This window comes from Mustela nivalis, assembly GCF_964662115.1.
Source record: "Mustela nivalis genome assembly, chromosome: 16".
In the NCBI taxonomy this organism is placed as follows: Eukaryota; Metazoa; Chordata; class Mammalia; order Carnivora; family Mustelidae; genus Mustela; species Mustela nivalis.
In genome coordinates, this window is record NC_139035.1 from 42,543,791 (window position 1) to 42,571,565 (window position 27,775).

The window sequence follows — 27,775 nt, forward strand, 5'->3', positions numbered from 1 at the left end:
AAAAACCAAAGTGTGGTGTCTGTGTTTTAATTTGGGGGGGAAGGAGATGGGAGACGCGAGAAAGGAGACATACAGAGATCTCCCTCAAAACTGCTTTTCCAAACCAGAAGGATTACATACAGAACCCCTGCAACTCCAAATGTCATTACAAAGAGCAAGCTTAAGAAAGAAAGGGATGGGGGGGGGGCGGAATCTTCCTCCAGCGGGTGTGGGAGCGGGGGTAGGAGTGGGGGTGGGGTGGGGGGGTGGGGAGGATGGTGGGGAGAAGATTCTTCAACTGTAGGAAAAGCAGTTAAACATCCTTCCCAACGGTTCCAGCCCGTCCAGGCCCATCCCAACGGTTCAGGCCAACTCGGACTCGGACCATCCGCAAGGTGGGCAAAAAAACAGGGGTGTAGGCGCGCACCCAGTTCCGGGTGGGGGTGGAGGCGGAGGTGGGGGACAAGGAAGGGCTGGCCCGGCTCTGCTCAGCGAACGTTGGAGCCGTTAGGGATGACTTCAGCAACACCCCACCCCTCACACACACAGCCCCCAGGCCCGAAGCGCTTCAAACGGGGCTCAGAGGGCTGAAGTGGGGCTGCATTTCAACCTCCGCGGGCTGCGGGGCGCGGGAAGTGCGCGTGAAGCCTCCAGAGGTCTTCTGGTCTGACACGTCCCCCTACTGCACGACCTCGCCCCCACCCCACCGACACAGCCCAGATCTCCCTGGGGAGCCGAGCGGCCCGGCCCAAAGTCGGGTGTGTGCGCAGCCGGGCGCGCGGGCGGGCACCCGGCCCTCCGCCGCCGGTCCTGCGCCCCAAGCGCCCCCAAGCGCCCCCACACACACTTACGCCCCCCACACCACCACCTCGGCTCCGGGGCCGGCCCCGCGGCTCCTCCCCGCCCCCCGGCAGCGCTGGACGCCCCCTCCTCAAGCTCTGCCCAGGGGACAGCAGGAGGCCCGGGGCCCGGGGGGCAGGGGGGTGCCCCCGCCTGCAGGGTGGGGCGCCCAGGTGAGGGCCTCTCCGGGCCGACGCCGCCACCACACAAAGGACCAGGGGCTCCCGCCGCCATATTGAAAACTTTCCTCCGCGCACGACAACTCGCAAGTCCCCCACCCCCACCCAGCACACACCCCCGCACCCCGGGGGAGGAGGCGAGCCCCAGCCCGCGGAGCGGCGCCGGGCCGGGCGCCCGCCCTCCTCGCCCGCGACGCCGCCGGCCTCCGGCAGGAAGCATCCCCGCGCCCACCCCGGCCGCCACTCCATCCGGAACCGAACCCGAACCCCGGGCCGGGCTGCACACCCGTCCGCCCGAGCCGCGCGTCGCCCGGGCCCTCGGGGTGGCACCACCGAAGCGCCCGCTCTCCCACGCTCCTCTTCTCCAGCCCTGCAGAAGCCCCGTCCTCCTCCCCCGGCCTCAACTCCGACCCTGGGGCAGCCCCAAACTTGACGCGGCATCTAGGGCGACCCCGCTCCCCGCCCCGCCGCGTTTCGGGCCTCCCCGGCCCGCCAGTCCCCGCTCCCTCCCCCAGCCGCAAGCAGGATCCGGGGTGCCGGCGTGACTCACCGGCGGCGGCCGCACCTTACAGATCCCAGTCTGCTCGGCTATGGGCCGGATCTTGTGGATGAAAGCGAAGGGGTCCGCGAACTCTTCCCAGCTAGGCTCGAAGACCGGGCACTCGGGGGGAGGCAGGAACTCGCCCAGCGGGCCCGGGCCCCCGAGGGGCAGCGCCGGGCGCGGGCCCGGGGGCAGCGCGGTGGCCGGCTCCATCACCGCCGGTCGGAGACGGGTGAGGACTGGCTGGGCTCCGGGACCGCGGCGACGGGCTGCGCTCGGTCCGAGACGTGTACAGACGCGGCTCCGGCGACAGCAAATCCGACTTGTACTAGCAACGGCAGCACCTGGGGCTTTTTCAGCCTTCCTCCGAGACGTCTTGCCGCTACCCCACGCCGTGCGCCTCCGCCGCCACGGCGAGGAAAAAGAGTCCCACCCCCACCCCCACTCATTCCCCCACACCCCCTCCGCGCCGAGCTCTCGGCCCCGCCCCTGAATCGGGCGGGGCCGGGGCCTTTAGCCTGGGGATGGAGTTGATCGTTACAGTCCAGTCAGGCCAGCATTTATTGACCATTTACTACGTGCCAGAGTCCCTTCCCTCAAGAAGTTAATACTCTGGTGGAGAAGATCAGACACTTGAGTGGGTTATTCAATCATGTCGGCACACTCTGGTAGGTGCCATGATAGAAGTGTATACACTTAGTAAAACCTGGGGAGGGGCAGAAAGTGTCCGGCATAATGGAGAAGGATCTTCTAGGTAGGGGGAGAGGCTTGAAAGCAAGAACAAAATGGAGGGGAGAAAACAATCGTTTTAATGTTAATAATAAGCCAACTCTTGAGCGCTTGCTATCCTGGGAACCATTTCTGAGTGCTTTGTCTGAGTAATCATTTAATCTGCATAGCAGCCCTATGAGGTAGGTACTCTTATTTCCATTTTACAGATGGAAAGTGAGGCACAGGTTCAAAGTTTACACAAATTCATACAGCTCATAAGGAAAAGAGACTCTGTCTTTGGGAAGAGGCAGGGAAAAGAGTGATCCTTGAGCAATAGAACAAGGAGGCGGTGGTGAGAGAAGCAGAAGACTTTAAAAATAATCTAGATGAGAAACTGATGGTGCCTAAATTAAGGCAGTGGTGCTATTCATTAAGAAGAAAGGGTGCAAATGTAGGAGACAAAATTAGGACTCAGTGATAAATTGGGGAGGGACAGTAAGGTATGGAGGATGATTCAGGCGTCCAAGGTACGTGCCTGAATGGTTGCTCTGCCCATTGGCATTGCTGAGACATTCCCCTAGATTACATACAGGAGAAATCAATTTGAGGAGGGAGATAATGTGTTCAGTTCTGGATGCATTTTGGATATTGTTGAGTTTGAGGTGTCTTTGGTACAGCTGGAAATATTTTACAGGCTGAATAGTATGAATCTGAAGTGGAGGTGTAAGTCTGGAGTTTTTGCATATGATGATAGCCATTATCTAATGCTTACTGTGTGTAAAGCATTGTTGTAAATGCTTTGAGTGTGTTAGTATATTTGCTCATTGAATCTACAGAACCATCCTGTTGGGTTGGTACTATTATGTCCATTTTTTAAAAAGATGTTATTTTATTTATTTGTCAGAGAGGGAGAGAGACACAGAGAGCACAGGAGCAGGGGGAGCGGCAGAGCAAGAGCGAGAAGCAGGCTGTCCACTGAGCAAGGAGCCCGATGTGGGACTCGATTCCAGAGTCTGAGATCATGACCTGAGCCGATGCCAGACACTTAACTGACTGAGCCACCCAGGCATCCCCTATTATGTCCATTTTGCAGAGGAAGCAATGGAGGCACAGAGAGGTTACATAACCTTAAGAGATATGAACACTTTTGAGGCATCAGGGTAGGGGGACAGGTTGAGTGCCTAGTGTCCTGCCCAGAAAAGAGGAAATTCAACAAGTAGGACCTCAACACAAAAAAGATCTCTCTTATCCAACCAGTAGGACCTCAACACAAAAAAAGATCTTTCTTATCCAGAAATCAGCTAAACCCATGAAAGTACTGTTTGGGTCAACATAGTCCTAGTTCTGCTTTCAGATTCATTAGAAGAAAGAAATCTCTCTTATCCTTAAGGAGTCTTCAATTTAAAAGAGGGGAGGAGAGAAGACTCCTCTTCAATAAACTCTTCCCAGAAGTACTTGGTCCCAAAAGAATTCAGAAAGGGACCTGTACCCCTGGGGATAAAAATATATGTTTATAAAAAATTAAAAATTAAAAAAAAAAAAAGAATTCAGAAAGGTCCTTTACAGAAGGTACTGCTTGTCTTAGCTCTCTAGGGCTTCAGACCTAGGTGAGCCTGTTTGGCTCCACACTGCAACAGCACTTAAGCCAGGGGGCAGCTGGCATCCTGTTGGAGAAAAAGTCTTCAATGCAAGATAGATACAGTAAGTTCTAATAAAATGCTAACGGTAGAACCTAGGTAGTGGGTCTAGAGGAATTCGCTGCAAAATTCTTTTAATTTTGCAGAATATTTGAAAATGTTTCATAATAAAATGTTGGGGGAGAAGAATCACTGTTGCTCTTTGCCGAGAGTATGTATGCTTTTGAGGGTCTCGCTGCAGTTGATTTCCTGTCATGTGCTCTTTCCTGGGAGAGCGTTAAGACGATTTTCACACTTAACACTGGCATCCTTCAACCCGGATAGGTATAATTTCGGGGGCAATTCTAGGGACATATCAGTAATGACTAATACTTAACTGAGGGGCACTGGAAGGAGTCTAGGAAAAGCTTTCCCAACCCTCGGCTGTGTACTAGGACTCCCTCACGCTCCCAACTCCCAAGCTCTCTCCATTTCCGGTAGTGACCCTAAGTAATGAGATTTTGTTGCTCCCAGATCTGGCAGCAGCTGTTTGGCTCCCCACGGACCCGATGTGACGTTGAGGGAGGGGGCGGTTGCCAGGGTAGTGAGGGGAACCTGGGGACCCAAAGGGCTCTCCCGCAAGGCGACAACTCCCCCACCTCGCACCAGACGCTTCCCTTGCCCTTTATGATGTGTGTTTACATGGGCGGAGGGATCCCTCGCCAGCTGACAGCCACACCGCGGCCGGCTCTTCTTTTTTTAAAGAGCCTAGCCACAGGCGCTGATTGGCCGCGGCCGGGGCCGCATCAGCCTCCGGGGGCGGGGCCCGGGCCGCATTGTCTCGTCTGGGGCTGGCCGGACGCCCCAGAGGCCGGACCTGGGTAACCCCGGTCCGGAGGTCCCAGGGCTGGAGCTCCCGGAGGCCTGGGTGCCAGGCCTGGGCGGGTCCGGTCCGGCTTACCGGGGGAGAGCGGGGTTGGAGCCCAGGCGCCCGAAGCGGAACCAAGCCCCGTTCGGAGTGCCACGTCTCCAGGAACCCCCTCCTTACTCTTGGACAACACTCCGCCCCACCCGGGCCTCCGTCCCCCAAACCACCCCTGTTTGTGCAGCCCCAAGTGCTTCGGATACATTCCTAACGGTCTCCATCCTCATCGGGCTCCCTTGGTCTCCAGGCCTCACTCCCCGAAACTGCGCGATCCTACTCCGCCCCCGGCCTGCGCCCCAGATCTGCAGCCTTCGCCCCTAGATCCGCCCGCCTAGTGATGAGGCGCTCCCCGCGTTCCTTCCGGTCGCCTCTACAGGACGGCCAAGCTCCAGGGTTGCAAGCCGGAGGAGCGACTTTCTCCTTCCCCAGCCCCCACCCCCTCCCCCCTTCGCCAGTCCCCAGCTCATTGCGGGGGGACTGGACTCCAGGATGAGGGGCGGCCCGACTCCCCAGCAGCCAGGGAGGGGGCGGCGGCCCGCGCAGCACGTAGCGCACGTGTAGGGGCCGCTCTCCACCCCGTCTGCCGCCCGCCGCCTCCGACCACTTTCCAGAGCTCCGGGTGTCGGCGGTGCGCCTGCCTTCCGCCCTGTCCTCCGGTGTCTGCGCCCTCCGAGTGCTGCACTTCTTCGAACACCACCCTTCCCTTCCCCGCCCTGGTGATCCTCTGCTCTTTCTCCTTTCCCCCAAATTCCCCGGTGCACGGGCCTTTCCTCCCCGCCTCTGCACAGTCGGTCTCAGCGCCTCCGCCAATTCAATGCCATCCTCTCTCTCCCTGTGCCTCCCTCCCCCACTCTGGGTGTCCTGGAGTGTTTTGTGTGGGAACTCACAAACTCTGAGATCTCGAGATGAGCTGCAGACTCTTCGGCCTCCCTGTTTTATTTATTTTGTGTACTCCCACAGCGTCTCGTTACTACTCTCTTACTGCACTCATAACTCTGTAATTGTCTTTAACATCGCCTTCTTCCCCTATACATGGCTCTCCTCCAGACTGGAAGCCGCTAGCCCTGGCGGCAGGCACGTGGTAGAAACCCCAGAAATATTTGTTGAAGGGGACGGAAAAAGGCCTTGAGCGTCTGTGGCTCCTGCTGGCTGAGGATGCAACTTTGGGCTGGAGAGGAAAAGAATCTGGCCTCCACAATAGATCAGTATGTGCCGGGCGGCGGGGGGAGGGGGCATATAATGGGATAAATCCATTTCCCCCATCCCCTGCCCTGTTCATTTTCCTGGAACCAGCAATACTGTTTCCTCTACTGGCTTGTCTCTCCTGTGGGGCTTCTTTGCTCAATCCTCTGCCCTACCCCCAGCTAAGGGGACTGTCTCTTCACATCAGCTCACCACCCCAGGACAAGGGTCTCATCTCTGGGCTGCTTTCCTGGGAAGGTGGGTCTGGATTCTGGATTATTTACCTAATAAGTAAATATCTCTTCCTCCTCCCCACCTCCTCTTCCTCTCCAGTCCTGGGATCCCTTCTCTACTGATTCAGCCCAAGGGGATCCAGGATTCAGGATTTTGGTTGGCCTGGGTGTGGGGCCTAAAGGGCTAAACCCTCCAGGACCACGGAGCCTCCAACAGACACTGGCAAGTAGGGCAGTTCCCACGGTGTGGCCAGCCCTGCCCGTAGGGGTGGGGAGGGCCAGAGTCACCCGCACTAGGGCTTCAGGGTGTTTCCTCCCTTTCTGGTTGGACCACTTTAGAGGCCCAGGACTCCTGTGGAACAACACTGTGCTGAGGAGAGAAGTGGAGAGGCGGAGAGGGAGACGCCCTCTCTGTTCATTCTGCAGCAAGACTGCAGCTAAGGTCTGGGGACAGAGGCGTCCCTCTCAGCACACTGTATGGCCTTGGATAGCTGGAATGTTTGGAATTCCCTATATCCGGGATGAAAGTCTTCCAACAGGAAGAAAATGACTTCTACAGGAATTATGTCAGAACTTCAGGGAGCACTCCCAAATCTGCCATGCTCCTTGGAAATGCGCAGTGTTCTGCCAGATCCTGTTGAGTGACCCGCACAGGGTCTCACACACTAAATGCTAATTCCCTTCCTTCTCTCCCCTGGCCGGAAGTGGTGATAGGTGAACAACGAGAGAAATTCTGCCCTAGCATGAACGAGACAGGGCCAGCGGCAGGGAGTAATTCAGAGTCTCTCAGACACATCAACAAGGTGAAGTAGGTGGCTATTAGTGGCATTGCTTTTCAGAGGGGGAAAATGAGACTCAGCAAGGTTAATGAGCCAAAGTCACATAGATAATAACAGAGTCAGAACAGGAATGGCGATCCTAGAACCTTTGATCTTTCCCAAACACCAAGCTGATTTCTCTAAAGCTGTCACCCCTACCCAGCCCTTCCCGGGCCAACACACAGCCATTCTCTTCCCTAAGCCACAGTGTCTTCACTTTGACTGTGATCTCCAGGACTTTTGTTTATATCCCAAGACTTTCACAAAACAATACAAGTTTCACAAAACAGCACTTGCCCTCACACAGTGACGTACTTCCTTGCTAATTAAGATCCACGGAAGCTGGTTGTATAAACCATTAATGGACTGTGACCCTCCATTTGAACAAGGGTGCAGTTTGTTTTTCCTGCTGTTTGGGAAGCTTTCAAGATGATACAGATCAAGCAGTGAGTTTTCTCTACACATACCCGTCTAATCTTGAATTTGGGGCACTGCCCCTTCCCCCGCCCCACCTCATGTCTTCTGTAAGCGCTGCAGAATGTTATCCACATCACATACAAAATTGGTCATCATCTCTTCCCTCATTTTTGTTTTTCATTGTTTATCATTCACTTGTCTGCAACCCTCTATTCGTTTTCTTCCTACCCTTGACCATGGCACTTCAACCCCAGGGATGATTCTGTGCCGCCTCTTTGTAGCACCTTATCCCAAATGGGTGCCCAGTATAAGACCAGGATCTAACATCGCCTTACAGTCTCCCAAGGCCTGACTGAGAGCAGTGGCCGAAGACATGCTTCAAGGGGCAGAAGTAACAGGAAAGTCAAGCAGGTGGTGTCTCAAACAGGGAGAATGCATGTCCAGTCACCGGGGACCATCACCCATCAGGCCAGGGGGTGCAGAAAGCTGCAATTTTTCAAGAGAAGCCAAAAGTCTAGGTTTTTATACAAGCTCCCCTTGTGTTGAAATATTCAATCTTCAAACAGATTTTTTAAAAAACAGTGTGTGGGCCAGGGGCACCTGGGTGGCTCAGTAGGTTAAAGCCTCTGCCTTCAGCTGGGGTCATGATCCCAGGGGTCCTGGGATCAAGCCCCACATTGGGCTCTCTGCTCAGCTGGGAGCCTGCTTCCTCCTCTCTCTCCCTGCCTCTCTGCCTACTTGTGATGTCTGTCTGTCAAATAAATAAATAAAATCTTTGAAAAAATTTTAAAAAAATAAAAAATAAAAAACAGTGTGTGGGCCAATCAAATGGGCTTGTGTGATTGCTGTGAGCTGTGTGGGGCCACCTGTCCTGGAGAGGCCAGGGGGATGATGAACTTCAGACCTTCTGAAAGAACAATGGTTGCCAGGGGGATCACTCACTGAGGCACCCAGAGAGAAATGCTGGAATGGGGGTGGGCTCCTGCCCCATCCCTACCCCGTGGGACAGGCTCACGTGCCCAGGCTTAAAGGAGAATTCTGATTTTCAGCCAAGTCCGGAACCCACACCCAGGACATACCATGGCAGCAGGCCTGGTGTCAGAGTTGGTCTCCTCATAAATGCAGTGCTAACGAGGGACCTGGGGGATGTCGGTGCTTTTCAGTATTTACTCCCCCACCTCCCTCTATTTTCTGTCTCCTCTAAAGCCCTCAGAGAAGTGGAAATCAAATGACAAGACACGGAAGCGTCCTCAAAGTGTCGTGCCTCAGTGTAAGAATCTCAAAGGAAAATTGGAGTGAAGGTTTAGGAATTAAAGTAAGATGCTCTCCCAAGGGTGAGGGAAAAGAAGACCATGCTGAGATGCCTGGTGGGGCTCAGTCAGTTAAGCATCCAACTCTTGATTTTGGCTCTGCTCAGGATCTTGGTCGTGAGATCGAGCCCCACGTCAGGCTCGGCACTGGGCATGGAGCCTGCTTAGGATTCTCTCTCTCCCTCTGCCCTTTCCCCACTCTGTAAATACGTAAACATATAATGACTGTGCTGTCATGGGTGAAAACGATAGTTGTTCAATTTACTGAATGCTAGCTGTGCTAGGCATTTTTGTGTGAATGGTCTCTTAAAATCCTCATACAAACTCTTAAGAATAGACATCATCTTCATTTTCTGGATGAGGAACTGGGGTTCAGAGAGGCTGAGTCATTTAGCTACGGACACACAGCCAATAAGTTTAGCAGAACCCAGATTCTGCCTAGGCTGAGTCCAGCATCTGCTCTATCCATTGGCCACACATTGCCTTTCTCTGGCATACTGCACGGTCCCAGCACCTAGCACAGTGCCTGTTGAAGACATATATGATCATTCACCATTATCACATAATGCCTGATAATTAATGAGATGATAACTAGCTGCAGAGCATGTTCTCTGGGCCAACTACCAAGCAAAGCACTGTAGACATAGCATTGAATAAAACAAAGTCCTACGCTTCAAGAGATTATGCTCTAGTCCAGTGGATAGAGACAGGCAATAAACACATACGGTTTCTGGTAGAAACCGATGCTAAAGAAAAGAAAATATGTGACAGAGTGATAGGAGGCTGGTGAGTGAGTGGCTACTTTAGGCACAGTGACCTGAGGCAGGAAGAAAAACATCTGGGCTCAAATTTTGAATGTTGGGAAGAAGATGGCTCTTGGAAAGTCTACGGAGAATAGCTCCAAGAAGAAGAGTACCATACACAGAGACAAAAAGCTTAGACTATCCAAGGGATGATGATGCCCCTTCCCCAGAAAAAACCAGTGGGTAGAGGGAGATAGAGTCAAAGAGGCATGCAGAGGGCTGGATCAGGCAGGATCTTGTAGGCCATGGTCTGGAGTTTGGATTTTGGAGTTTGGATCTCATCTTTCAATGGTTAGCCTTTGGAGAATGTAGTCCAGGAAGGGATAGCATTTGATTTACAATTTTAAAAGGTCTTTCTGGGAGCACTTGGGAGAATGGTCTCTTAAAATCCTCATACAAACTCTTAAGAATAGACATCATCTTCATGTGTTATGTGTTATGTGTTATGAGTTATGAGTTATGTGTCCAACTCTTGATTTTGGCTCAGGCCATGATCTCAGGATGGTAGGATAGAGCCCTAAGTCAGGCTCTTGGCTCAGCAGGGACTCTGCTTGGGATTCTCTCTCCCTCTTCCTCTGCCCTCCTACCCACCCACCACACTGTCTCTAAAATAAGTAAATCTTTTAAAAACAAACAAATAAATAAAAGATCTCTCTGCCACATGGAGAGTAGATTGCAGGAGAATGGGGATGGAGTGAGAAATCAATTAGAAGGCGGTTCCAATAGTCCAGGCAGGCGATGACGGTGGACCAGACTCACGTTGTAGCAGTAGAGATGGGTGAGAAAAGCTCATGCTGGGGATACGTTTTGAAGGAAAAGGTAACAGGGCTAATTCAACTGAATGTAGACTGTTAGAGAGAGCTATCAAGGATGACTTGTACATTCTTCCCCTGAGTGAATAGGCAAAGGGTAGTACTGTTTACTGAGATGCAGAAAACTTGGGGAGGAAGACACTGGGGAGGTTTGTCGAATCCGTGTTTCTATTTTGGTTCTGTTAAAGCTCAGATACCTCCTCTTCACCCGGATGGAGGTGTACAATAGTCAGGTAATCTGGAGCTCAGGATAAGGGGTCAGGGTTGCAGGTAAGATCAGCTCTGGGTTATCTGTGTGTGTGTATATATATGTATATATCCACAGGCTTATATCTACATAAGCCTGTAGATATAATGTATACACATCTATAAATATGCATACATGTACTGTATATACATATATAGTTACACACACATATATAATATTTTGTACTTAAAGCCATGGGACTGGATAAGATCAGCAGGGAGAGCATGTAGGAAGAAGAGAGTCAAGGACAGAGCCCTAGAACACTCCTACATTGACAGTTTGGGAAGAGGATGAGCCAGGAAAGAAACAGAACAATCAGTGTGGCAAGAATGATGTCAGGGAAGAAAGTATTTCAAGGAGGAGGCAGTAGTCAACCACGTGAAACGTTGCGGAGAGGTTGAGTAAGAGGAGAGAAAAAGTGACATGAAGTGGGACGACATAACAGAGGCAAGGCTTTCGAGGAGTTTTGCTGTGTTAGGGTAGCAGAGGAATGGGCAGGATTCAAAGAGACCATGAATTTTGAGAGGGATTTTGCTTTTTGCCTCCGTTCCCACCTGGATATAGTAGAGCTCCTTGTCAAGATGACAGGAATGGCAGAGCAGAGAGAAAGAGAGTAACACAGAAGAGAAAGGGTTCATTGCAGGGGTTAAGCATCTGAGACGGTGAGAAGGGGGTGGAAGTCAGGGCACAACCACTAGAAGGGGTGAATACGGCATTGAGGTTCAGGGAAGTAGAGGGCACCGTGGTGGGAATGTTTGGTAGTTCTTGGCATCTCTTTGTTAAAAGATGCTGGTGCTGGTCTTTGGAATGCATCATACCAGCTACCAGTTCTGAAATGTACACCTGTGCCCTGGTGAGTCCTGTGCCTGCTCTGATGGTGGGGCTGTAGGTGAAGAGGACACAAGAGTAACATCACAGAGGGGGCTTAGCTCAAAGCTAGAAGACTTGCTTTGCTGGCCTCACCCTCTCTTGTCATTGTGCCTGCAGTGACTGGTCCTCTGCACCACAGCTCTCTTTTTCTCTCTCTCCTGCCTCGTCCAGAAGTCTGTGGAACTCAGAGGGCTACAGGAGAGTGGTCCTCCGGCTGCGATTGGTAGGTGACCCAGGAGGAGCTGAGGAGAACGGGCTATGGCTATGGCCGTGAACTCCTTCAGCTGTCATTGTAAAGCCTTTTAATCCGATATGTATCTTTGTATTTATGTTCTGGAGGAAAGAAGCTGATCTCTTTGACATCAAGTGGTTTGTATGTGAATCACCTAACTGACTTGAAGTCCTGACTTAAGGCAACTAGGTAAGAAAAGTTTACTCTGGGATGCCTGGGTGGCTCAGTTTGTTAGGCTTTTGCCTTCAACTCAGTCATGATCCTATGGTCCTGGGATTGAGCCCTGTGTCAGCATCCTTGCTCAGCAGGAAGCCTGCTTTTCCCTCTGCTACTCCCCGTGTTTGTGCTCTCTCTCTCTGTGTCAAATAAATAAATAGGAAAGTTTACTCTGTGAAGCCTTTTTACCATGTATAAGTTTTCTCTTTACAATTCTTATCAAAAAGCTAAAAGGTTAAGGGAGCGTGTTAAGCTCTGCGGAAATACTGCACTGGCAGGGATCCAGAAAACAGGAAGATTCGAGAATATTACAGCCTCAGGAACACAGAAATTACCCACTACCATTTCTTTTCTTTTGTGTGTTGAACAAAAAGGGAAAGAATCAAGAGCAGGTGATGAGGCATATTAAAGCCTTTCCTCTGATCATTTAGAAACAATCAGGGAAACACATTCTCACGGGAGAAAAGACACTGAAACAGAGAAAGAAAGCTGTAGACAAGTGCTTTTGAGGTTGAATTAGCTTGAAGTCCAAAGCCTAACGTTTACAAAAGGATTTTTTTTTTTTTTTTTACTCTAACAGAATCACGTTCTGATCAAGGTATGTGAATAAGATTAAAGATTGGAATAAGTTAAGGAATATCCTTTATTAAAAAGGAAGAAAGGCACCAAATTGTCTAGAACTTAGCAGTACTTCAAGTTCAGCTATTGTAATAAACTTGCTGTTTTTTAAGATAGCAAGGGTGGGTGGTGGCATCTGTTTTCCAAGATAAAACAGCCTTATCATTGAAGCCCCAGCTGACCCTTATCATTTCAAGAAGAGAAAACTTTGGGAACGTTGAATCTCCAAACAAACCTATGATGAGAAGGCAGCGGAAGTCGCAGGACAGGTGACATTCCTTTCGGTCAGGGAATAAGGCTATTGTTCCCAGCTCAGATAAAAAGCAGGCTTTGGTAATAAGTTAACAATGAGGAGGAGGAAGAATAGAATATGGGGGAGCGGATGGGGGAAAGCTTCCAGGGGAGGAAGAAGTTCTAAGCATGGACAGACGGAGAGAGTGCCCAGCTGCTGTCCGTGTTGACTTTTTGCTATAGGAACCACACCCTACAGCCCCCATGCGGTGTTCCATCAGGTGCAGCTTCATAACCTCCGTGAGCATCGGATTCCTGTGGCTTTTCATCACTTTGAAAGTCCCGGAGGAAATTGAACATGATCAGAACGAGATGACTATCAAAGGCCAGGTAGCAATCCTTGCTTCTCCATATGGGAATCGAGGGTGTAGGGTGGGAATGGTGTGGACAGGTGGTTCCTCAGAACACCTGTGCCTTTTCACCTGAGAGCAAGATGCTCCAAAGGGAATTGGAATATGAACCTGAACCCATGGTCCATAAGGAAGCTGCCTGCCCACCCCCAGTATTTGTTAAGGTAAGGAAGAGAGCAAATAGAGCTGGAGCCCTCAACACTTTGGCTAGTGGTCAGACATCCTGAGAATGTGCTGGGCCCACTCTAGGGACAGTGATCCATTCCCTCTCTTATGAGAAGCCTCTAGGGGCTAAAGCCTATTCTTTTTATGAAAGGAGGTACATGTTTTGCCTTTTGTGAATGCTCTAGGAGGACAGTTATGACAAAAGGAAAGAACCGAGACCACTAGAAGACTGGCAGAATCTTACCTTCAAATATTTTAAAACGGTTCAGCAGAGAAGAAAACGTGAGTTCTAAGGAGGAGAATGGGGGATCCTAGTGAAAGTAAAGACATCAAGAGAAGTATGGTAGCTAGGAAGGAAAGAAGAGAGAGGAAAAAAGGCAGGACGGTGCTGAGGAATAGTTAAATCTGGCACACAATTCCCTCTCTACCATGACATTTGCATATCAAGAATGAGGAGAAGGAGGGAAAAGATAATTGTTACAGGAAGGCAGAGTCACTGCATTAGAGAACATCTAGGTTAGAAGAGGCCTTAGAGTCAGAGTCCAAACCCCTCTGTTTTGTGGATCAGGACTAGGCTCAGGAGTAAAGGGCCTTGCCCAAAGTCACACAATCAGGACTCCTAACTTATGAAGAAGTACTTTTCCTCTCACCTAAAGGTGAGCTTTAGAAAGATGAACTAGATAAAACAAAAAGAATGATAATAACTATAATATCTATTGAGTGTGTAAACCATGTGCTACAAAATTCTGGCTCAAAAAAAAAAAAAAATTCTGGCTCAAAGAAGACTCAAAGGGTCCCCTAAAGTAGCATCACCTAGTTTAGTGCTTCTCAAATTTTAACGTGCATGTTAGGTTCTTGGTGATACAGTCAAAATGCAAATTCTGCTTATCTAGGAACACAGATTCTGCGTTTCTAATAAGCTTCCAGATGAGACTGATGTTACTGGACTAAGGCCCACATTCTGAGTAGCAATGATCTAAGCATCCCCTCTACCAAAAGAGAGAATAGAGTGGAAATAGGAGAGAGAAGAAAGAAATAGAGAAGGTCCCAAAGAGCATCCCAACCTGAGCATTCTGACCACCTTTATCATCAACCCAATGGACCCTGACAGTTGTCCCTATTTTGCCTCTCCTCAGCATGGCTGACAGTGGGGATTTCTTCAGTGCCACAACCACATCAAAGAAGCCTCTTGCACACTTTGGTCTCTCTGTTCCGTGCTTCCTCTAAGAACGAGAAGAAACGTCTCATGGTGCTGGTCCACCTGGCACATTCTGACCTCACCCAGCTCAGAGAAACCATTCTTCGTATTTCAACCCTCTTCAGCCCACAGATCTTGGCAGGGCAGCTGCTACTGATCCACGCTCCGCCTGATGTCTACCCGTCCGTGGATGACATGAGGAAGGAGGCCCGTCATGGGGAATTCTACTCTAGGCAGAATATAGATCACGCCTTCCTCATGAGCTTTGCCACAAGTCTCTCTGAATACTTCCTGTTACTGGAGGACAATGTCTTTTCTGCCCCCAACTTTATCACCCACATTGATTGGAAGGTGAACACCATGAGGTCTGACCCATGGGTGCTCCTGGAGTTCTCGAATCTGGGCTTCCTTGGCAAACTCTTTCACAGCAAGGACCTCCCACTCCTGGCCCATTTCCTCCTCCTCTTCTATAAGGAACTGCCCCTTGACAGGCTGATCCCCCACTTCCGTACCCTCCTAGCTCAGAAAAACCCAATCATCTGCAGACCTTTCCTTTTCTACCCCAGGTTCTTCTTCCACATCTCTAATGACACCCAGAAGGCCAGGCCAGCTCCGAAAAAGGACCCCTACATTCCTGACAACCCACCTGGAGCCATTTTCACAGATATGAAGGTTTTTGATGTTCATTTCCCCTGGGAAGCCTACACTCTGGATGAATCATTCTTCTGGACCCACAATGTTAGTGCAGGGAACCACCTGACAATCATTTTGAACCATCCGGCGAACTTGAGCAAAGTGCAAGTGTTAACAGGCACCATCGTGGATGGAAAGTACGCCCTGGAGAAGGGGCAAGTGGAGCTGGGCTACGACCCCGAGGGAATGCCCCAGTACTGTACCAGCTTCGCCTTGCTGGGCCATCTCTTCGAAGGGCAGATGAATCAGGAGATATTTCTGAAAAGTATGGGGCATGATGTGAGCTGCGTAAGGCTGGTGGTGAAGGCTAATCAGGTTGGCAGTCTTATAATCAGGCATATTTATCTCTGGAAGCAAAATGCCAAAGATATGGAAGGAGTTCAGAGTTGGAGGTAAATCAATAAGGGTGTAAAAGAAATTAAAGTCTTGAAGCCATTCCATTCTAAGCCTATCTGACTGACATAGGGGAGATGCCAGGGAATGAGGGGCAGAGAGAGAAGGCTCTATGGTTCTTTTGGTGCCGCCATGATGTTAAGAGACCAGTTCCTTCTTTTCTTCTACCCAGACAAGTGATTCTTATAGGACATCTTTTTCTGGGAGCAGATACAGCTTACCCCACCTTGGTGAAGGCCTCAATCACCCCCACAATGTTTAGATTTGGGGGGATGCTGTTTTTGTTTGTGTGTATGCATATACACAATTATATGTTGACACACAGAGGTGGGGGGAGTGTAAATGTGGCAGTAGGAGGGTAAATGGGGAAATCCTGGGGTGTCCCTAAAATTGACATAAGAAGCCAAGAAAGTGGCTCTCATTAGAAGTCAAATTCTCTGAAATCCAGGAAAGTGGCAGATGGACTGATAGCAATAAAACTAAGCCCATAACTCTACCCCTTTAAGCCGTTTCATAGTGCCCATCTAGTTTCATCCTTTCCTCACAAACTTGGCCATAAACAGTTTGCAACTAAAACTTCACTTTCTCATCAACAATTCACTCCTTAACCCTCACCCCCTACTGGCTTCTACATCCACAATGCTATGGAAACTCTTCCCTATTTGTAATGACAAAAATAGTAAAAACCCCGGTGACATTTTTTCAGAGCTCATTCCCCTAAACTCTCCACAGCAATACACAATACTAACTAGTGTTCCTTCTTGAAACAACCTTCTTCCTTGACTTCTGGGATGCATCCATTCCTCAGACACTTACTGAGCGGCTACTATGTGCCAGGCACACAAAAATGCCCCTGTTGGGGTTAAGTACATGGTGTTTTGGAAGCACAGAACTACTCTTCCTAAAACATTCTTGGGGTCTTAGGAAAGGCTTCTTGGAAAATAAAATATCCAAGCCTAGACCTGACAGATAATTAGAGAAGATATCCAGGTAAAGTGGGAAGAAGGTCAGAGAGATTTTTCAGTAAAAGAATCAGCATGCTGAGAAGTAGGCCAGAGGTAAGAAAGGCTCATTTGGGAAAATACAAATCATTTAGTCGGACAGGAGATGGAGAAGGGATAGGGCAGAAGATGAGCCACAGGACTGAGAGAGGACCAGTTTGAGAAAGACTACAGACAATTCAATGGACGAAAGAATTGTCTTTTCAACAAATGGTGTTGGAACAATTGAATATCCACATGCAAAAGAATGAAGCTAGACCCCTACCTCACGTCATATAAAAAAAAATTGACCCAAGATGGATCATAGATCTAAATGTAAGGGCAAAAACTATAACATTTTTAGAGGAAAATATAAGGTGTAAATCTCGATGACCTTGGATTAGGCAACAGTATGTTAGGATATGACACCAAAAGCATCAGCAATCAAAGAATAGGTAAGTTGGGCTTCATCAAAATAAAGACTTCTGTGTTTCACAGGACACTATCAGGACAGTGAAACACCACCACGCAGGATGGGAAAAAATTTGCAAATCATATATCTAATAAGAGACTGGTATTCAGATTATTATAAAGAACTCTTACACTCAATATAAAAATATAACCCATTAAAGATGGGCAAAGGATTTGAATAGAGATTTCTCCAAAGAAGATGTAGAAATGGCCCATAAGCACATGAGAAGATGCTCGTCATTGGTCACCAGGGAACCGCAAATCAAAACCACCATGAGATACCACTTCACACCCACTAGGAAGTCTCTGATTAAAAAACATGGAAAAATAAGTGTTGGTGAGGATTTAGAGAAATTGGGCCACATCCTTGCTGGTGGGGTTGTGAAACAGTACAGCCACCTTGGGAAAGTATTTAGCAGTTCCTCAAAATGTTCAAGAGATTACTGTGTGATCCAGCAATTTCACTCCTAGGTGAAATTGAAATTTACATCCAGGCCAAGACAAATGTTCGTACCAGTATCCTAATGACCCAAAACTGAAAACAATCTATGTGTCCAACTGATGAAGGGATACACAGAATGAAGTATATGCCCATACAATGAAACAGCATTTGGCCATAAAAAGGAAAGGAGTACTGATATATGCTACGGCATTTATGAACCATTTTGCTACATGAAAGAAATTGGTCACAAGAGGCCACATGTCATAGGATTCCATATATAGAAAATGTCCAGACTAAGCAAATCCACAGAAACCAAAGTAGTTTAGGAGCCAGGGCTGAGGAAGAGGGAATTGGAAAGTGACTTCTAGGGATGCTTAATTTTGGCTGAGGTCCTCATGTCAGGGTGGTGAGATGGAGCCCCACAAGGGGCTCTGTGCCCAGCAGGGAGTCTGCTTGGGATTTTTTTCCCTCTCCCTTTTCCTCTGCTCCTCCCTCCCACTTGCACACACTCACTCTCTCTCAAATTAATAAATTTTAGAAAGAAAAGAGAAAAAGAAGATGGGCATGGCTGTCTTTTCTGTGTAACGAACATATCCTAAAATTAGGGGCACCTGACTAGTTCAGTCAGTAGACTGTGCAACTCTTTTTTTTTTTTTAAGATTTTATTTATTTATTTGACAGAGAGATCACAAGTAGGCAGAGAGGCAGGCAGAGAGAGAGGAAGAAGAAGCAGGCTCCCTGCTGAGCAGAGAGCCCGATGTGGGGCTCGATCCCAGGACCCTGGGATCATGACCTGAGCCGAAGGCAGCAGCTTTAACCCACTGAGCCACCCAGGTGCCCCAACTGTGTGACTCTTGATCTTAAGGTTGTAAGTTCGACTCCCATGTTGGAGGTAGAGATAACTTAAAAGTAAAATCTTTTTTTTTTTTTTTTTTTTTTTTAAAGAAAATGTTCAGGATGCCTGGGCGGCTCAGTCATTAAGAGTCTGCCTTCAGCTCCAGTGATCCCAGGGCTCTGGGATCAAGTTCCACATGGGGCTCCTTGCTCAGCAGGGAGCCTGCTTTCTTCCTCTGCCTGGTGTTCCCTCTGCTTGTGCTCTCTCTCTCTCTCTCTCTCTCTTACAAGTAAATTTAAAAAAGAAAGAAAAGAAAGAAAGAAAGAGGAAGAAAATGTTCTAAAACTGATTGTTATAATGGTTGCCCAACTCTGTGAATATACTAAAAACTATTGAATTGTGTATTTTAAAAGGCAAACTTGGGGTGCCCAGGTGGCTCAGTCAGTTAAACGTCTAACTCTTGATTTTGGCTCAAGTCATGATCTCAGGGTTGTGGGATCGAGCCCCTACATTGGGCTCCATGCTGAGCATAGATCCTGCTTGAGATTCTCCCTTTCCCACTCCCTTTACCCAAACCCTGCTTGTGCTCAATCTCTCTCTATCAAAAAAAAAAAAAAAAAAAAGTGAATTATGGTATGTGAATTGAATCTCTATAAAGCAATTGTTTAAAAAAAAAAAAAAAAAAAAAAGCTATAGAAGCACAGGAAGGGGTTTCGACTACCCTGATGGCAACAGGGGACTGACAGAACAGTTTTAAGCAGGAGAGCAAAGCGATCTGTGCTGTGCTTTGGAAAGATCACTACTGCTGTGCCAACAACTCTGAAGGGGGTCCAGATGGAGAATCCAATTAGAATTAAACAAGGAAATACAGACAGGTGTCTATCTCAGCACCTGGCATGAAATAGACACTTAATAAATGACATTGCCCACTTTCCTTTCCTTTCTCCCCTCTTCCCTTCTCTTTCCCACCTTTCTTCCACAAATCCTATACCAAATCTATATTTCCACCTGCCTCTCTGAATGGTGATCCCTGCCATTGACACTGTTTCCTCCACCCATCCCTAAACATGGGAATATTCCAATGTTCGTCATTGTAATATTCCAATATTCATCATCTATATCTTCTTTCTCATCTCTATCTTCTTTCTCCGATTTCTCGATCACGCTCAGAGGCACCTGAAGGAGTTTCCAGGTGTTACCTAAGTCAGCAGCATCCTCTGAGGTCTCCAATCTGAGCCTCCGTGTCTTCTCTCTGGCTCTTACAGGTACCCTTCACTTGGTTCTTCCACTGTCATCTCGAGCTCAGCATGCTTGAAACCAAATTCTTTAGCTTGCTCCAAAAGCCAGGACACCCTTCCAGATGTTTCTATTTCTGGCCATGGTTATCTTACATACCTAAACTCAAAATCTTAAAACAGTGTTTTAAAAGAGTGGTATGGGGGGGATGCCTGGGTGGCTCAGTTGGTTAAGCGGCTGCCTTCGGCTCAGGTCATGATCCCAGCGTCCTGGGATTGAGTCCCACATAAGGCTCCTTGCTTGGCAGGGAGCCTGCTTCTCCCTCTGCCTCTGCCTGCCACTCTGTCTGCCTGTGCTTGCTCTCGCTTCTCTCTCTATGACAAATAAATAAAAAATAAAATCTTTAAAAAAAAAAAGAGTGGTATGGGGTACCTGGGTGGCTCATTGGGTTAAGCCTCTGCCTTTGGTTCAGGGTCATGATCTCAGGGTCCTGGGATCCAGCCCCACATTGGGCTCTCTGCTCAGTGGAGAGCGTGCTTCCCCCTCCCCCTCTGCCTGCTTCTCTGCCTACTTGTGATCTCTCTCTCTCTGTGTCAAATAAGTAAATAAAACTTAAAAAAAATAATAAAAGAGTGGTCTATGAACCACTTGCAACAGAATTACCTAGAATTGCTTGTCTAAAATGCTTTTACCAAATCTTGCCCATTCTCCATCCGAAGTGCTTCAACCTCTATGATTTTCTATTTTCATATCCTCCCCAGTGTAGACCTATTCGGTTCACGTTAAAACTTTTCCACAGAGTGACCTCTTTCGAGCCAAGGAGCGTTCTGTGTCAGGCCCTGGGCCCCAGGGTAAGAGGCCTCTTGGCTGTGGACTCCGGCTTAAAGAGCTCTTGGTCTAGTGTGAGGGACAACTAAAATACAGAACTCAGGGGGCACAGTGGAGGGAGGGAGTGACTGTGCCTGGAGCCATTAGGGACAGTTTCACAAAGGAGGTGACGGTCAAACGGGTGAGGTACTTCTCAGGCAGGGGAGTGGGGGAAAGAGTATTCTAGGTGCCAAGTGTAAGTGAATAAGTCAAGCAAGAGGAAGAGCAGGACTTTATCAGGACACCTTCTCCTTGGACAGTGCCTGGGCCTTATTCACGTGTCCCTGGGACCCTGAGGTAACACCAGTGGGTGAAGCAAAGCCTGGTATAAGAACCCAGTAGCGGGGCACCTGGGTCACTCAGTGGGTTAAAGCCTCTGCTTTTGGCTCAGGTCATGATCTCATTGTCCTGGGATGGAGCCCCGCATCGGGCTCTCTGCTCAGCAGGGAGCCTGCTTCCCCCTCTCTCTCTGCCTGCCTCTCTGCCTACTTGTGATCTCTGATCTCTGTCTGTCAAGTAAATAAATAAAACCTTAAAAAAAAAAAAAAAAGAACCCAGTAGCAACACTGTTGTCCTAAATGGCCGCTGGTCCTCAGCCTCAGTGTCTGGGAGATGGTGGAAAGTGGTGAGGCCTGTGGCCTATAGGTCCGCACCCCCATGTGAAGGGCTGCTCAGCTTTACTGCATGGGTGCCTTGTAGGCATGTGGGCCCTGTGTTGCCCGATCTGAAGATTTCTCAAGAGAAGATGGAAATCCCAATTTTTATGTCAGACTACTCAATTTTTAATTTTTGTTTTTTTTAAAGTTTTAAAGTAAGCTCTACACAGACCCAGCATGGGGCTCGAACTCATGACCCTGAGATCGAGGATTTCACATTCTACTAAGACCCTAGACCTCTCAATTTTTAAAATGCCGGCAACTGATTCAAGAGATATAAAAACACAATTTTTTTAAAAGATTTTATTTATTTATTTGACAGACAGAGATCACAAGTAGGCAGAGAAGCAGGCAGAGAGAGAGAGGAGGAAGCAGGCTCCCTGCTGAGCAGAGAGCCTGATGTGGGGCTCAATCCCAGGACCCTGGGATCATGACCGGAGCCGAAAGTAAAGGCTTTAACCCACTGAGCCACCCAGGTGCCCCTAAAAACACAATTTTATTATTCTTATTATTTGTTAAGATTTTATTTATTTGACAGAGAAAAAGAGCACAAGCAGGGGGAGCAGCAGGCAGAGGGAGAGGTAGAAGCAGGCTCCCCACGGAGCAGAGAGCCGGATGCGGGACTCAATCCCAGGACCCTGGGATCATGACCTGAGCCAAAGGCAGATGCTTCACTGACTGAGCCATCCAGGTGCCCCTAAAAACACAATTTCAGAGCACAATGTGCGACGACCCTGCCCTGCTCTGGGGAGGCTTTCCCAGGCTACCAGCTATAGTTCAGATTATAAAGCCCTTGATTCGATCGCGACATTCTTGGATACCCTCTCGGCCATCCTTTCTGCTCCAGGAGCACGAGTCACTCAGACGGAGTCTCAGGACACACCCACCTCCTCTCCCTCAGTCCTGCAAACCATCTTTGAGCGCGGATTCGTCTGCAGATGGCCGAATCGATGTGCTCCATTTCTTGGCTCCGCTTTCAGAGGCTGCCAGGGTCCTCCTATCGACACCCCCACCCTATTTGAGGCTTAATGTTCTCCAGAAGGACCACACCATTTAGCACAAGCCATCTAATGATTTACCCTGAGTGCTATAATTCAAAGGGAAGCTCTGTCACTACGGATTAGGGCATCCAAAGGTTGAGAAGCCGAAGGAGATCGCCTGTGTAGGATTTAGGGTGTAGCTCAGGCCAGGTCAGTCACACCCAGCCAAGGAGGGCCATGGGGGTCGAAGTCACAGACACCAGAGTGGGCGTGCAGCCCCCCCCCCCCAGATGGCCTCCTTCCCATGCTCTGGGCTGCGGGGGTCTTACCTTGAAGGAGCCGAGTGGTAAAGGTAAACAATGAGGTGAGGCATCATGGGGTTGGCAGATGAAACGCAGTTAGGGAAGAAAGCAGCCACATCACTGGGGAATGATTATAGGCTGTGGTGATGAGTGCTGAGAATGACATGCCTCGTCAGACCTCTTTTTATTTATTTAGATTTTATTTATTTATTTGAGAGAAAGAGAGAGAGCACGAGAGTGGGGCGGGGGGTTGGAGGGAGAAGCAGACTCCCCATGGAGCAGGGGATCTCCCGGGACTCCAGGATCATGACCTGAGCTAAAGTCGCCCAACCAACTGAGCCACCCAGGTGCCCATCAGACTTCTTTTTAAAGAGAAGTCCAGGGGTCATTTGGGTGGCTTAGTTTGTTGGGCCTCTGCCTTTGGCTCGGGTCATGATCTTGGGGTCCTGGGGTCAAGCCCTGCATTGGGCCCTCTGGGAGTCTGCTTCCCCCTCTCTCTCTGCCTGCCTTTCTGCCTACTTGTGATCTCTCTCTGTGTCAAATAAATACATGAAATCTTAAAAAAAAAAAAAAAAAAAAAAGGAGAGAGAGAAGTCCAAGCAGAGGTTTGGAGGGCATCAGGCTTGTGGCTCCCATGTCTGATTGAGACTTATAGGCTTACCTTCCCCACCATCCCTTTCTCTGGAACATTCTTTGTCTCTTTGTTGTTGTTTTAAAAATTTTTATTATTTACTTTATTTTTTTTTTTTAAGATTTCATGTATTTATTTGACAGAGAGAGAGATCACAAGTAGGCAGAAAGGCAGGCAGAGAGAAAGGGGGAAGCAGGATCCCTGTTGAGCCGAGAGCCCCATGTGGGGTTAGACCCCAGGACCCTGAGATTATGACCCGAGCCAAAGGCAGGCACTTAACCGACTGACTCACCCAGGTGCCCCCTTTTAAAAGATTTTTATTTATTTATTTGAGAGAGAGAAAGAGAAAGCAAGAGCAGGAGGAAGGGCAGAGGGAGAAGGAACCTGGGATCATGACCTGAGCCAAACGTGCTTGCCCGACTGAGCCACCCAGGCGCCCCACGTTGTCTCTTAAAGGGGATGCTCTGCCGCTGTTTTCAAGTGAGGGGCAGGGGAAGCCAAGGAAGTCACTGATCAAAGTTGCCTTAATTTTCCTCTGGAGGAAGTAAACTCTGTAAGGAAACTAGCCTTGGCTATGAGAAAGCAAGATGCTTCTTTGAGCCCGAATTCTGCTCTTGCTTTTCCAACTCCTTGCTGGGGCTTTTTGGATTGCTGAGATGCAGAGTTTTTGGTCGGGTTTTGAGTTCAATCTAGGCCTCAGCCCCTTCCTAAATACATCCCTCTGACTCTTCTTTGTGTGTCCTTCTAACCTTACTCTGGACTCTCTCAAGCCAGAAACCCTCTTACGAAAAGCTAAAGGAATTGAGATTTTTGATTGGAACTCATGACCCTGAGTTCAAGAGTCTCATGTTCTAGGACTGAGCCAGCCAGGCACCCTGGGGGGGTGTCATGCTTAAGGAAAGGAAATGTTGCTTTGAAAGGATATTTTGGAGGGTTGAAAAAAGTAAGAGGACTTCTTTTTTTTTTTTTAATTAACATATAATGTATTATTTGCCCCAGGGGTACAGGTCTGTGAATCATCAGTCTTACGCAATCCACAGCACTCACCTTAGCACATACCCTCCCCAACGTCCATCATCCAGCCGCCCTATCCCCACCCCCCCCACCCACCAGCAACCCTCAGTTGTTGTTTTTTTTTTTTTAAATATTTTATTCATTTATTTGACAGAAATCACAAGTAGGCAGAGAGGCAGGCAGAAAGAGAGAAGGGAAAGCAGGCTCCCCGCTGAGCAGAGTGCCCGATGCGGGGCTCCATCTCAGGACCCTGGGATCCTGACCTGAGCCCAAGGCAGAGGCCTAACTGAGGTGCCCCCCCCCCCCAGTTTGTTTTGTGAGATTAAGAGTCTCTTATGACTTGGCTCCCTCCAATCATAAGGTGGCTTCTTAAAAAGGAGGTCTTAGGTGTGACTCAGTCTGTTAAGGATCAGCCTTATGCTTGGGTCATGATCCCGGGGCTCTTGGCTCAGCTTGGAGTCTGCTTCGCCCTCTGCCCCTCCCCCTGTCCATGCTCTCTTTCTCTGAAAAACAAATAAAATCTTTTTTTTTTTTTTTTTTAAAGGAAGTCTTACAGTGAGTGGTTACAACTGCACCTTTTAGAGTCAGCCTAACAGGGTCCAAAGCTCAGGGGTCATTTACTGGCAGAACGAGTTTGGGATGTTAATTTCTCCTGCGGACCCAAGTTTTCTCATCAGGTACCAGTGTGGGTAATAAGGAGCAGAGCTGAGAATTAAGGGTGAGAAACACAGGAAGCCCTTAGAATTTTGTGGGTACTTAGTAAGCACTGGATGAGTGTTAGGCTTCGCTAGAATTACCCAAAAGAAAAAAAAAGAAAAGATTCTGTCGTGGCCATCAAGTGTGCCTTGGCTCCCTGTCGCTTACATGCTCCCCACCCAGTCTGGAATCCCTCCCTCCGTTTCTGCATGGTTAACCCCTGCTTCTTCCGCAGGATCCAGCTCAGTGGCCCTTTCAAAGAGCTCCCAGGGCAACTTGAGTTGGATTTGTCTGGACAGTTCCTGCTTAACCTCCAATTCCATTGCCCAAAAACTCTGTGGGTGTTTGTTGAATGAGTGAATAATCCCCTTGCTTTTTATAGTCACTTTAGTTCATAAAGCTCATAGGAAGGAATGAATACCTTATCTGATTTAATCTTCAGAAGCACACCGTATAAGCGATCTCTCTTGCACAGATTAAAATATACAAATACAAATGAGAGAGATGGATGACCTGGAGTTTGCAGGGGTCCCACGGGATTGCCACAACCCAGACCCTGGCTGAGGCCCTTGCGGTAGGAGAGAAGCCAAAGGTGGCCGTGCTGGGGCTGGGCCCCTCCCCCCAAACCCCATGCCTGAGGGACAAGGCTGCCCAGAAACCTCACAAAAGTCACCACCCAGCCGCCTGCTGCCCCCAGCCCTTGGTGACGCAGTGGGGTTGCGGGGGCGGATGTTGAGGAAGCGCAGCGAGATCACAAGCCACCCCCCCATCCCATCTGGACTCCCCCAGGTCGGTCCACGCTGTCCCCTTCGCTGGCCTCTTTTCCTCCCTTTATGCCTGCCACATCCTTTATCCAAAGCAGCTGCTTCATGTCCTCTGAATTGCCATTTCGGGGAATGGCGTTTCTCCTTTGGTAGCCAGATTCCGGCTCCACGCCCCAGCCTGGCAGCACAGCAGCTTGGTGCCCAGGTGAGACTGGGGAGCCCCGACACCCACCACTCCGGGAAGGTTGGGGAGAAGGCTGCCAGCCAATGGGCCCCGCAAGAGACCCCTGCCTCCCTCGCCTAGGCCCCCACCCCCACCCCACCCCACCCCCACTCCCAGGACTCAGCAGCGAGCCCTCTCCCGCCAAGTTTCTCATTCATGCAAACCTTCGCTGAGCTCCCACTGAGTGCTCAACACCTGGGGTGAGGGGCTGCGCCAGTCTCACATCCTGCTGCAAGCCTTTGAGGCTCTCCCTGGGAATAAGTAAACTCTGTTTACCCGGTGAATGCGGTTCAACGGGGAAGCCCTCAGGCTTGGGGTCACCCAAACATGGGCTTCAGTTCCGCTCTGTTTACTAGCTGAGATTTTAAAATGTTATTCCCTGACCCTGAGCCGGGGGTGGACGATCAGAGCACAGCAGTTTACCCCTCCCCTCGCTTCAGGAGACGGGGCAGGTTCAGCCCTCCCACGGGGTCTGAGCTCCTCCCCTCTCCTAGGTAGTCTCGGGCAGGCCCGGGCAGGTAGACCGTTTCCTTTGTGTTGTCTGTCCAGACCCGGGTGGGTGGGGAGGGGCAGATTTTCCCATCGAGACACCTCAGGGTATGATCCTCCTCCTTCTAGATGGGCTGCTTGTGAAGCCCTGGACATCCTCGGAGCGGAGGGCCCAGACGGGAAGGCCACCCAGGCCCCCTGCCCCTCCCCCAGGCATCATCATTACCACTCCCCTCCCATTGGTCCACTTGGGCACTGGCTGTGTTTCCCTGGCCTGGGGAAGGAGAAAGGAGTGGGACCGATCTGTGAACTCAGACACTTGACCTCTGTGATCCCAAGTGTTCTTATCTGTCCGTGAAGGTATTACCCGCACAGGGTTGCTATGGGAGTCAAATGAGATTAGCATGTGTGAGGGCTCAGAATTTTTAGGAAAGGAATACATCAGGTTGGGTCACGACAGTGCCTCTTACCGTCCCTCCAGGGGCTGCCCCACGGCTCTTTGGGGTAAACCCGTTTTTCAACACTGCCTACAACTGTGTCACTGATCTCTGCTCCCACCACCGCAGCCACACCGTTCCTGCAGTTCTTTCCATGGGTCTGACCTGGTGCTAGACCTGGGGCTTCCCCATGGGCTCTTTCCTGGCCTTAACCAAATCCATCTGGCTAACTCTGTCCTCTGCTTCAGTGAGGGGTCCTCAGAGGGGCCTCCCCTGCCTACCCACACAAGGCCAGGTCTCCTGCTTCCTACTCACTCTGCGTCCCCCCAGCTGGAGCTGGGAACTGTGGCAGATCTGTCACCCGCTCCTAAAGAATGTGCCTCTCCATAGTCCTGTGCCTGTTTGTTCACCCCTGGACCCCAAGGCTTCACAGTACAAAGTAGGCATTTTGTTACCTGCTGAAAGAAGAAGCTGTAGAGGGGCGTCTGGTGGCTCAGTGGGTTGAAGCCTCTGCCTTCTGCTCAGGTCACGATCCCGGGAGCCTGCTTCTGTTTCCTTCTCTCTCTCTGCCTGCCTCTCTGCCTACTTGTGATCTCTCTCTCTATATCAAATAAATAAATAAAATCTTTTAAAAAAAAAGAAGAAGAAGCTGTAGAATCCTAGAATCTGAGGCAGCTTCCCATACAGTTTCAACGCTCCCTTAGCCTAAAGTCTGCAACAGTCACGTCGTTCCCACTGCCCCCAACCCCCCAAGCACAACAGGCCCAGCAGAAAGAAGAAATACGAGGGCGGGTCTGACTTCTCCCTCCTCATTCCCTCCTACCCAAACTTGAACTTCCGGTCACTTGCGTCTTCCCTCTCTGCTCCCTTTCCGGAACCCAGCGGAACTTGCCCTGTTCACTCTGTTGCCTCAGTGTCTGGCTGGGGGCTGGCCTGTGGATGATTAGGTTCACCTGTTAGCCGGCTCCCATCCCCCTCTGCCAACCAAGGAGCGGGGCATCTCCTAGCAGCAAGTGAGTGCAGGTCCAGGGTCCAGCCATGCCCTGTCCTAGCTGTACCTTCGTCATTACAGCTCAGTGTCATGGAACCCGCTGACCTTCTGTCTGAGGTCGC

General features: G+C 49.7%; 2 protein-coding genes across 12 annotated transcripts in view; one reads left to right on the forward strand and one right to left on the reverse strand.

Annotated features, from left to right (window-relative positions):
* Positions 1-27,486, reverse strand: part of KDM5B (lysine demethylase 5B) — a 115,364-nt gene extending 87,878 nt beyond the window's left edge. The window contains exon 1 of one of the 5 annotated variants that reach the window (XM_082702034.1): positions 27,118-27,486. Coding sequence is in view for 4 of the 5 variants with exons in the window: in XM_082702031.1 (XP_082558157.1) it covers positions 1,549-1,752 (204 nt within the window). In the remaining variant the exon portion in view is untranslated. Of the gene's footprint in view, positions 1-1,548; positions 1,996-27,117 lie in introns of those variants that run through there. The other 4 variants (XM_082702031.1, XM_082702033.1, XM_082702030.1 and 1 more) reach the window with 4 other exon arrangements.
* On the forward strand, positions 254-15,725 carry LOC309849453 (alpha-1,3-mannosyl-glycoprotein 4-beta-N-acetylglucosaminyltransferase-like protein MGAT4E). Of its 7 annotated transcripts, none has more exons than XM_082702049.1 (5): positions 8,410-8,544; positions 8,648-8,711; positions 13,024-13,170; positions 13,541-13,637; positions 14,492-15,725. In XM_082702049.1, the coding sequence occupies exons 1-5, from the start codon at positions 8,522-8,524 to the stop codon at positions 15,640-15,642; spliced, it is 1,482 nt and encodes a 493-aa protein (XP_082558175.1). In that variant the 5' UTR covers positions 8,410-8,521; the 3' UTR covers positions 15,643-15,725. The 7 variants fall into 7 exon arrangements, with proteins under 7 accessions (XP_082558181.1, XP_082558175.1, XP_082558180.1 ...); XM_082702052.1 differs by lacking the exons at positions 8,410-8,544; positions 8,648-8,711 and adding exons at positions 11,470-11,706; positions 11,823-11,904; XM_082702055.1 differs by lacking the exons at positions 8,410-8,544; positions 8,648-8,711 and adding an exon at positions 254-374 and having other exon boundaries at positions 13,062-13,170.
* Positions 27,487-27,775: the final 289 nt, after the last annotated feature.

What these genes read in the sequence shown, in the direction of transcription:
- LOC309849453 (XM_082702049.1), top strand. Translation starts at nt 8,522, where the DNA reads ATGGCAGCAGGCCTGGTGTCAGA. An exon ending in GCAGCAGGCCTGGTGTCAGA is followed by an intron (nt 8,545 to 8,647) that starts GTTGGTCTCCTC and finishes TCTCCTCTAAAG; the next exon opens with CCCTCAGAGAAGTGGAAATC. An exon ending in GGTTCAGCAGAGAAGAAAAC is followed by an intron (nt 13,638 to 14,491) that starts GTGAGTTCTAAG and finishes GCCTCTCCTCAG; the next exon opens with CATGGCTGACAGTGGGGATT.